Source organism: Zea mays, chromosome 3 (assembly GCF_902167145.1).
Source record: "Zea mays cultivar B73 chromosome 3, Zm-B73-REFERENCE-NAM-5.0, whole genome shotgun sequence".
In the NCBI taxonomy this organism is placed as follows: Eukaryota; Viridiplantae; Streptophyta; class Magnoliopsida; order Poales; family Poaceae; genus Zea; species Zea mays.
The window spans coordinates 169,271,043-169,281,251 of record NC_050098.1 but is presented as its reverse complement, the minus strand read 5'-3'; the positions used below and the strand labels follow the sequence as shown (position 1 = coordinate 169,281,251).

The window sequence follows — 10,209 nt, the reverse complement described above, 5'->3', positions numbered from 1 at the left end:
CCTCATGCCTATTATTTCTTGGAAGTATAGAATAATGTTGAGAGTTGTAAACATACATGCATGTCGCATCTAGCCCTTTTGTCTATCACACGTGTGCTACCTGTAGACTAATTGCATTATAGTGTGACTCTTGGGACTCAGACTCATGATTATATATAAAAAGTATTGAAATTGAGGTGTCTTAAACTAGTAAATCGAAGTGGAATGTATAAAAAGACTAAGGGTGCATTTGGTTGGAGAGTCAATTAGAATGGAGCGGCTCTATTTTATTTTTTTAGAATTAAGTCATTCTATTTCGCGTTTAGCAAACAGAACAGCCGCTCCATTTTTTATTTGGTTGAAGAGTACAATAGAACGGAGCCGCTCCATTCTTTGTTTGTTTGCAGAGTCATATGAGTGTAGAGGGTAGGAGAGGGAGGAGAAAGCTCGCATCCGATTGTTTTTGTTGAACAGGAGTATTCCAACTATTTATGGTTCGAGCGATGAAGTCCATCAACATGTATAGTTGCTCTCACTTTGATCAATGAACTATTATATATTTAGTCCAATATAACATGTACCATGCTTCCACTCAAATGCAATGCAACTTGCACAAGCAGCCATGGAGCCAGCTTAAATAATCGAGGTTCTCTTGATATGTGTGTTCTCTAATTTATCACTAGAAGGTTTGCATTGTATGACCTTATCACCTCTACTTAAACCCTTGGGCCATCATCAATTTCTCGCAGTTGTCATCACTGGACTATAGAGCAGCATCACAGCAAGAAATGTGTCATTCTATGACGTTTATGGCATGACATCATGTCAAAATGTCATTAAATTAAGCACATATGTAAATGCACGCCAGTGCCCATGGGTACTGTGAAATACTCATGTTTTTGAAACAAACACAAATATATGTATATGATATGATATGTATACTTGCTAGGTATTGCATGCCCAAAGCCCAACAGAAACTAGGGCGGGGCGACGCCCAGCGTCAGCGGCCGCGGCACCGGCGTCCCAGCCCTGCAAGACGGCTGCGGCAGCCCGCGATGGCACGGTATGGCTTCGGCTTGCTCCGTTGGAGTAAGCCAGTAAGGTGAGCATAACATCCATTCTTCTCTTTATTGTAAATTTAAGATTTCGTTTTTCTATTTCTTTGCATTAAATTCTTGTAAACATTAACATAGATGAAGGTGGTAGCATATTTGCATTCATCCACACCAAATCCTCCTCCTCTTGAGGTTGAGAGCAATCTGCTAGCAGTTACGATGATGGTGAATCGAATGATGAAGCTCGAGCTCCCTAACCGTAACCGGACAGAGTTGCCCCGAGATTATGCAACTGATGAAGAGGATATGGTCAGAACAGATTTGAAAGCACTTGAGCATGATCTAGGGAGCGGCGCTCAAAACAGTAAAACATAAAATTTCCGACGGCCCTAAACCATCGGATATAGCTTATTTTCGACTGCCGCCGACTTATTTCTAATGGCCAGCAAAATAAGCTGAAATAAACAGGTCCACATATCCTCGCTCCGCAAGGTGGTACAGACGTACAGTAACGAGCGAGTAGAGGATGAGGCTAGCGCTGAGCGTAAGAACCAAACTGGTTCAGACATAGGGTTTTCACAACCCGCAGTGCCCGGTGCCCCATGCTATGGCCAGCTCGTAGCCGTGCAACAAATTCATTGCCAGTTGCCAGCCGATTGGGCGCGTCAAGATCGATTTCTCAATCTTCTTTTTAAACACTGCTCGATCAAAGCACTAACATTTACAGTATCTAGTAAGAACTCCTGTGAGCACCATGATTACCACGCGCTTATATAAACACAGATGAAGCCGCAAGGCAGCCCGAGCAGACTCGGAAGGTACCTACCAAATACTTTTTTTTTCTGATTCACCAAAACAAAATTTTGCGGATTGAATTTTTTACACAATTGCAAGCAAAGAACAAATCAACATATATCTCGGACGAAACTAAAAGTACGCGCACAAATAAAGAATCCTCTAAGCCTGGCATCAGAAGTCCAGATAAGCACGAAATTCTGATATGTACAACTAGTGTTGCTGGTTTGACAAGTAACGAAGGCACCAAGGGAAGTTGCGTGTCATGGCCCGACACGCAATTGACTGCTCCACCACACCACTACCTTTGTGTTCTCCTCTCTCTTTCTTCTCGTTTATATAGAGATTGTTTTTTGCAAGCTGCGATTTGGATCATTACTCGTGGATATGAATACTGGGGCAACCCTGTCCGATAGACCAACGCTGCAATCCTCAGCTCCAATCGATCCAAGCTTGGCCCTGCAATCCTTAGCTCCAATCGATCTACGGAGCGGGTGTTCCGACGGTTACTGGGACATGCCGTCGCGATCCTCCAGTGTGAGGCAGGGTGGCTCCAGTATACCACCCATTGGCAATGATCCAAAGCCACCACTTGCTAGTATAGCTTTATTCTTGTGGTGATGGGAGTGCGACAGATTGGACACGACTCGAGACTCTGTCCGCAGTCACAGCAGGTCTGCAGATAATATCCTTTGTTAGATAAGAACATGAAGCTGACGTTTCAACACACCTCGTCCAACAAGGCACTAATCTACCTTAGCATCTTAAGAAAATAAAAACAACAATGGCATACTAGTCCCTCATAAAGAAGTTGTACATCAACTGTAACACAAGAAAGAGAGAGGTAGGATTAGGAGATTCACCTGGTGTCCACAGCCAAACGCCATGTCTTTGGGGTTCACAAGACAGATAGGACAGACCTACAAGACACATAAATGCTGATGGTCAGAGACAAATGCTGAGCAAATACCTCTCTCTAAGAGACAAAAAGCTTAGATCCAGCAGAATTAATATTTTGTCAGGGCACATGAAATTCTACCTGGTTGTCATAAGTGGACGAAGGTGCGGCCGGGGTGGCTGTATGTGGAGTTCCATATTGAGGATAGGCTGATGAGGATGAAGAACTCTGAGGGTAGGTAGTTGGTTTGCTAAAGCTTTTAGATGAATAGGAATAAGCATCATGACTTGCGGAAGGCGGAGGTAGAGGAACTCTGTTGGGAGACTTGGAAGAGCGACGACTGCTTGCAACACATTCAGACAAGTCAGTAGGCAATTAGGATGAACAAATAATCAAAGCAAGAATAAGGATACGATTCAGGGAAAGAAAGCATACCCTAAAATTCCTAATTCCACGGTTGCTTTATACTGTTGTGGTATCTCCATCAATGCTGAAAGAGCAAATGCAGCCTCTTTCCTTGACTGTGCCATGTTCTTGGACATTATCTCCGAAAAATTTACAAACTAGACAAGCAATAAATTTTCAATGTTAGGAAAAATAATTCATCATACAATAAACACGAACGAGTCTAGTGACATCAATCATCACATACATGAGCTGTTAGGTTCCATGTGACTTACTTGGAAATTGTCAAAAGCTCGAGAAGGAATGTTGTCATCAAATTCCTTCATCATGTCCCAGGGGCCATCACCAACTCCTACTAACACAATGGACAAAGGCAATTCACTGCAGAAAAAAGACAAGCTGAAATAATAAGTGTTTCTGGCATAGGAGGCCAGCAAAATTATGAAACATGATGATACCATAGCAGTAAGTAAATGTCAAGACACCATTCAGTAACACCTGAAGGACATTTATCTGGAATGTGGGTGTTACCTGGCCTTCACAATGGCATCAACAGTCTTCTGCTCTTGCGAACTCAGCTGTCCAGATGCAGTATCTACACTCCTTGTAACCTGAGTATACAAATTAACAAGAGAGAAATATTCAGTCAAGCAATACACCAGCAAATTATACAATAACAGCAAATGTGAACTATTCATCCAAAGGTTGCTATTGTCACTACTCACTACTGATTAAGAATATTCATAGTTGCAGACTAAGGCAAAAAGGGAGAGTACAAGCGAAAGGCTGAAAGAAAATATTTCAAACAGATATTATGAACTATAAATGCTTCATTTTAAGAACAAAATTCTATTTCACTGCTGCATGTACTGACATGCTAGATTTGAGCAATGGCAATATACTACAGGTCAGGAAGATGGCTTGAAAAAAGAATAGAGTATTCACAGACATCAAATTACTTGCATAACATCCCAACAAGAAGAGTTAACACGGTACCTGCCCATCTGCAATTATCAATAGGACATGGTATTGCCCGCCACTTTGCTCCACGATGGTCATAGCCATCTCAATAATTGGCGCAAATGATGTTGGTCCTGATAAGAATTAGTGTTAACAGAAGATGGAACATATGAACAATCCAAATGAATGGATGAACAAAAGGCATAGAAGCTTACCAGCTAAGCGCAAATGTGGTACAAGTTCCCTATATCGATCAAGAGCTTCTTCAAATCCATTGCATGGTCTCTCGTCAGGAGAGAAACAGAAGACGTCTTGATCATGTGTTGATGCTGAAAGAAAAAAGTGCATGGTGAATTAGGATTTAGAGACACTATCAAATAGTGTAAGAAACAGTCAAATGTGAATGAAATCATTACCATCTCCAAATCCGAAACATGGAATCAAATTGTCTTCATCAAATTTCGATAGTGTTCGCCCAATAATCGAGATGGCTTGTTCATACGGATTTGGTGTGTTGCTAATGTGATGTAGACTACGTCCATGGAAAGAGAATTTGCCTGACAGAAGGCAAGAAATCATTAGCATCAGCAGGCAAGGCGTTTCATCAAACTGTAAGGCAAAGTGCTAACCTGTCCACTCGTTGCTCTTTGTGAAATCAACGCCAACAATAAGATTTGATGATTCAAGTCCTGCTTGAGCTAGAGCATCAGTAACCTGCAAAAGGGAAAGGTTTGGTTCAGAAAGATAGTCCACATGGGGGAAAGTACCATAACTGAAATGTGACCAACCGAGCAACTCTAACCTAACGCAAATGCCTTCAATAATGCCAAGTTGCCAACTTTACAAAAAAAATATTGTATATTCTTCCAATAAGCTGTGAGCACTGACCCTGCACTAGACATCTACTTTCGTGTGCATGGATACTTCATGATTCATGAACTTTCGTGTGCATGGATGTTCCATGATTCATGAACAGTAATTGATGGTTGACTAACAAATAGAAAACCCTGGTTCAAAAAAAATAGAACCACCATGTTCTATACCAGAATTTGCAGAGCCTCATCGTTTGACAAACGACGGGACATCTTAAATCTCCTTTGATAATTCAATTGACTGCAGGCTGAGAAACTACGAAGCACAGATCGGTCATGTTCCCTAAACTTCGTAGCAAGTAAGGAAAACTTAGGTACCCCATAGATCCATGCAAGGCGCAAGCAAGCGAACGGTGACTTCAAATCGAACAGATTCACTGCTTCCACTGTAATTAAGACCCAATATCTCGCTACGATTTACCAAACGACATAGCCATCGCACGCGTACCTGGTCCACCGAGTGATAGTCGTCGGCAATTCGCGAGTACCGCCGGTCCAGCTGCCGCGGCTTCGCGACTTGCGGCGCCGGAGCAGCGGCGGTGGGCTGGTACTGGTACGCCGGGGGCAGGTAAGGCGCGGCGTACCCTCCTCCCTGTTGTGGCACCGGCGCGCCGCAGTAGCCGGCGTTCGGGTCCTGGGCGTAGTACCCCCCTCCTCCGGCGCCCCACTGCGCCGACGGCTGCTGCTGGAAGGAGCGCCGGCCGTGGCCGCTCCCGTCCTGCGCGCTGTGGTTTTGCCCCATGGCTGGCTCTCGGTGTGTGTGGGTCGGTCGATCGGTCAAATGGATCCCGTGTGAGGCGGGCGAAGGAACACGAAGAAGCAGCAACCGCCTTCGCTCTGGGGCTATTTCTGCAGGAGTATAGGCGGCGGCGAAGGAGACCGAATGTGTGAAAGCGGCTACGCGACGGCTGCCGCCGCCTCGCGAGATCGTAATAAGAAGAGGCGAGGGGAGGTGACTCAGGTGAGTTTCGGGTATCCTTCCTCCGGCGACCGTCTCGTTTGGATTTGGCAGAGGTAGAGAGGCGCAGCCGCGCTGCTCAGCCCTTTGGAACTCGCATCGCAAGTCGTGCGAAGTTGTTTTGACCGGAGATCACGGGCCTATTTAATCCTTTTGTCGAAAAAAAATTACATGTTTAGTCCACCATCGAAGTTCTAACAGGTCCGGGTGGTTAGAAAACAACCAGTTACATTCTGACTAATCTAACGGGCTCGACGAACTTATCCTCAGGAGACACACCTCTTAAGGATGACCCTTATCACTTGTATATAAACAAAATCCTCTATACAATAAATAACAGAACTGTCACTTTCTCTCTGTACTTGTTACCACTGACTTCTAATATGTTATCAGCACTTGCTCGCGAGAACAGAGGGAGAAGGAGAGGAACACTCGCTATTTTGACAAGAACGGTGGCAGCGGCCTCCAAAATCGACAGGAGAGGTATGGAACAAACCGTTTCTCTTTGCATCCGTCGTATACGTAAAGTTCTCCATATTGTCGATGATACACTTTTGGAGGCGTTCACCGTCGGGCAAGACGTTGCGATTCCACCGGTGAACGACACCCCTGAACGTCGTGTTCAAGTGCAAAATGTGTAATTTTGTGTGATCCACGGGTGGACAACGGTCGTGCTGCTGCCATGGTTGAATGCGGTCTCCCCATCGCGTACCTGTCACCACCACTGTCGATGGGAGACGTAGAGTCGTCGGCAAACGCACCGATGGACGTTGATTTGGCGGCACCACCGCCTCCTCCACCCACTGCAGCGGCAGTTCGACGTTGTTCACCAACTCCGCCGGAGGCGGTGGCCGTTGGGACCATCGCTGCCCGTCGTGGATAACCTCATTGCGTCGTCGACGCACCGCGCAGACGCATCATCTTCACCACCCACCGCTGAAAGGGAATTAGGCTTACACCTATTTCCTAATTGATTTTGGTAGTTGAATTGCCCAACACAAATAATTGGACTAACTAGTTTGCTCTAGTCTATAAGTTTTACAGGTGCCAAAGGTTCACAATAAGCCAATAAAAAGACCAAGAAAAGGGTTCAAACAAGAGAGCAAAGGATAACCCGGAAGGCGCCCTGGTCTGGCGCACCGGACAGTCCGGTGTGCCACCGGACAGTGTCCGGTGCACCAGGACACTAGAGGCCGAACTCTTCACCTTCGGGAAAAGACAGAGGGCGCTCCGCTATAATTCACCGGACTGTCCGGTGTGCCAGCGGAGCAACGGCTACTTCGCGCGCAACGGTCGACTGCAACTGCATTAAATGTGCTACAGTGCGCGTCAGAGTCAGAGCACGCGCGGGAGGCGCACCGGACAGTCTACAGGACCTGTCCGGTGCACCACCGGACAGCCCAGAGGCCCCACAAGTCAGAGCTCCAACGGTCGAACCCAAACGGTCTGCTGACGTGGCTGGCGCACCGGACAGTGTCCGGTGGCACACCGGACTGTCCGGTGCGCCATGCGACAGCACACTTCCAACGGCCATTTTTGGTGGTACCCCAACCACCCCACATTCAATGGCATCCAAGTTTCCACTCTTCTACACCTTACAAAAGCTAGCATTCAATACAAGACACACCAAAATGATCAAATCCTCTCCCAACTCCACACAAAGCTTTAGTGATTAGAGAGAGTGATTTGTTGTGTTCATTTGAGCTCTTGCGCTTGGATTGCTTCTTTTCTTTCTCATTCTTCTTGTGATAACTCAATTGTAACCGAGGCAAGAGACACCAATTGTTTGGTGATCCTTGTGGGGACTTTGTGTCCCGTTTGATTGAGAAGAGAAGCTCACTCGGTCCGAGAGACCGTTTGAGAGAGGGAAAGGGTTGAAAGAGACCCGGTCTTTGTGACCACCTCAACGGGGAGTAGGTTTGCAAGAACCGAACCTCGGTAAAACAAATCATCGTGTCTCGCTCTTTATTCGCTCATGATTTGTTTTGCGCCCTCTCTCTCGGACTCGCTTATATTTCTAACGCTAACCCGGCTTGTAGTTGTGATTAAGTTTGTAAATTTTAGATTCGCCCTATTCACCCCCCCTCTAAGCGACTTTCAATTGGTATTGGAGCCCGGTGCTTCATTAGAGCCTAACCGCTCGAAGTGATGTCGGGAGATAACGCCAAGAAAGAGATGGGGACCGGCGAGAAGCCCATTACAAGCCACGGGAAGGCTCCATCGGGAGAGTCCTACAACAAAGGGAAGGGGAAGGAGAAGGAATCCTCTTCACACAAGTCGTGTCAGAGCGATGACAAGAAGAAGAAGATGAGGAAGGTGGTCTACTACGAGACCGACTCCTCGTCGCCATCCACCTCCGGCTCCGACACGCCGTCCGTAACTTCTAAGCGCCATGAGCGCAAGAAGTTTAGTAAGATCCCCCTACGCTACCCTCGCATTCCTAAACATACGCCATTACTTTCCGTCCCATTGGGCAAACCACCAACGTTTGATGGTGAAGATTATGCTAGGTGGAGTGATATGATGCGATATCACCTAACCTCACTCCACAAAAGTATATGGGATGTTGTTGAGTTTGGTGTACAGGTACCATCCGTAGGGGATGAAGAATATGATGAGGACGAAGTAGCCCAAATTGTGCACTTCAACTCCCAAGCCACCACTATACTCCTCTTCTCTGTAAGTCGAGAGGAGTATAATAAGGTGCAAGGGTTGAAGAGCGCAAAGGAGATTTGGGACGTGCTAAAGATCGCGCATGAAGGAGACGAGGTGACCAAGATCACCAAGCGGGAGACGATTGAGGGGGAGCTCGGTCGCTTCCGACTTCGCCAAGGGGAGGAGCCACAAGACATGTACAACCGGCTCAAAACCTTGGTGAACCAAGTGCGCAACCTCGGGAGCAAAAAATGGGATGACCACAAAGTGGTTAAGGTTATTCTTAGATCACTTGTTTTCCTTAACCCTACTCAAGTTCAATTAATTCGTGGTAATCCTAGATATACACTAATGACTCCCGAGGAAGTAATAGAAAACTTTGTGAGCTTTGAGTTGATGATCAAAGGCTCAAAGAAAATCAACGAGCTAGATTGCCCCTCCACGCCCGAAGCACAACCGGTCGCATTCAAGGCAACGGAGGAGAAGAAGGAGGAGTCTACATCAAGTAGACAACCAATCGATGCCTCAAAGCTCGACAATGAGGAGATGGCGCTCATCATCAAGAGCTTCCGCCAAATCCTCAAGCAAAGGAGGGGGAAGGACTACAAATCCCGCTCCAAGAAAGTTTGCTACAAATGTGGTAAGCCCGGTCATTTCATTGCTAAATGTCCATTATCTAGTGATAGTGACAGGGGTGACGACAAGAAGGGGAGGAGAAAGGAGAAGAAGAGATACTACAAGAAGAAGGGTGGCGATGCCCATGTTTGCCGGGAATGGGACTCCGACGAGAGCTCCACCGACTCCTCCTCCGACGAGGACGCCGCAAACATCGTCGTCACCAAGGGTCTTCTCTTCCCCAACGTCGGCCACAAGTGCCTCATGGCAAAGGACGACAAAAGGAAGAAGGTAAAATCTAAATCATCCTCTAAATATGTATCCTCTAGTGATGAAGATAATGCTAGTGATGAGGAGGATAATTTGCGTACCCTTTTTGCCAACCTAAACATGCAACAAAAAAATTGAATGAATTAATTAGCGCTATTCATGAGAAGGATGATCTCTTGGACACCCAAGAGGACTTCCTAATTAAGGAGAATAAAAAGCATGTTAAGGTTAAAAATGCTTACGCTCTAGAAGTAGAAAATTGTGAAAAACTATCTAGTGAGCTAAGCACTTGCCATGATACTATTGTCAACCTTAGAAATGAAAATGCTAGTCTAATAGCTAAGTTTGATTCAAATGTTTGTGATGTTTCAATTCCCAATCTTAGAAATGATAATGTTGATTTGCTTGCTAAGATTGAAGAATTGAATATCTCTCTTGCTAGCCTTAGAGATGAAAATGAAAAATTAATTGCTAAGGCTAAAGATTTTGATGTTTGCAATGTTACTATTTCTAACCTTAGAAGTGAAAATGATATATTACATGCTAAGGTTGTAGAATTAAAATCTTGCAAACCCTCTACATCTACCGTTGAGCATACTTCCATTTGCACTAGATGTAGAGATATTAACATCGATGCTTTTCATGATCTGTAACGCCCCGAATTTTTGCAGTTGAATTTTTTTTCTTTTCTTTACTCGCCAAAATTCGGGCGTTACCTTTTCTTTTTCTTTTTCCCTCGCTAAACCT

At 45.5% G+C, this 10,209-nt stretch overlaps 1 protein-coding gene across 1 annotated transcript; it reads right to left on the bottom strand.

The window, feature by feature from the left end:
- Nucleotides 1–1,876: 1,876 nt before the first annotated feature.
- On the bottom strand, nt 1,877–5,856 carry LOC100279782 (E3 ubiquitin-protein ligase RGLG1). Its single transcript, NM_001152740.1, has 11 exons — nt 5,413–5,856; nt 4,722–4,806; nt 4,509–4,649; nt 4,308–4,421; nt 4,129–4,226; nt 3,664–3,743; nt 3,408–3,513; nt 3,163–3,290; nt 2,869–3,067; nt 2,693–2,749; nt 1,877–2,505 (listed from the first exon to the last, which is right to left on the bottom strand). Exons 1-11 carry the CDS (start codon nt 5,704–5,706, stop codon nt 2,425–2,427), a joined length of 1,383 nt encoding a protein of 460 aa, NP_001146212.1. The 5' UTR covers nt 5,707–5,856; the 3' UTR covers nt 1,877–2,424.
- Nucleotides 5,857–10,209: the final 4,353 nt, after the last annotated feature.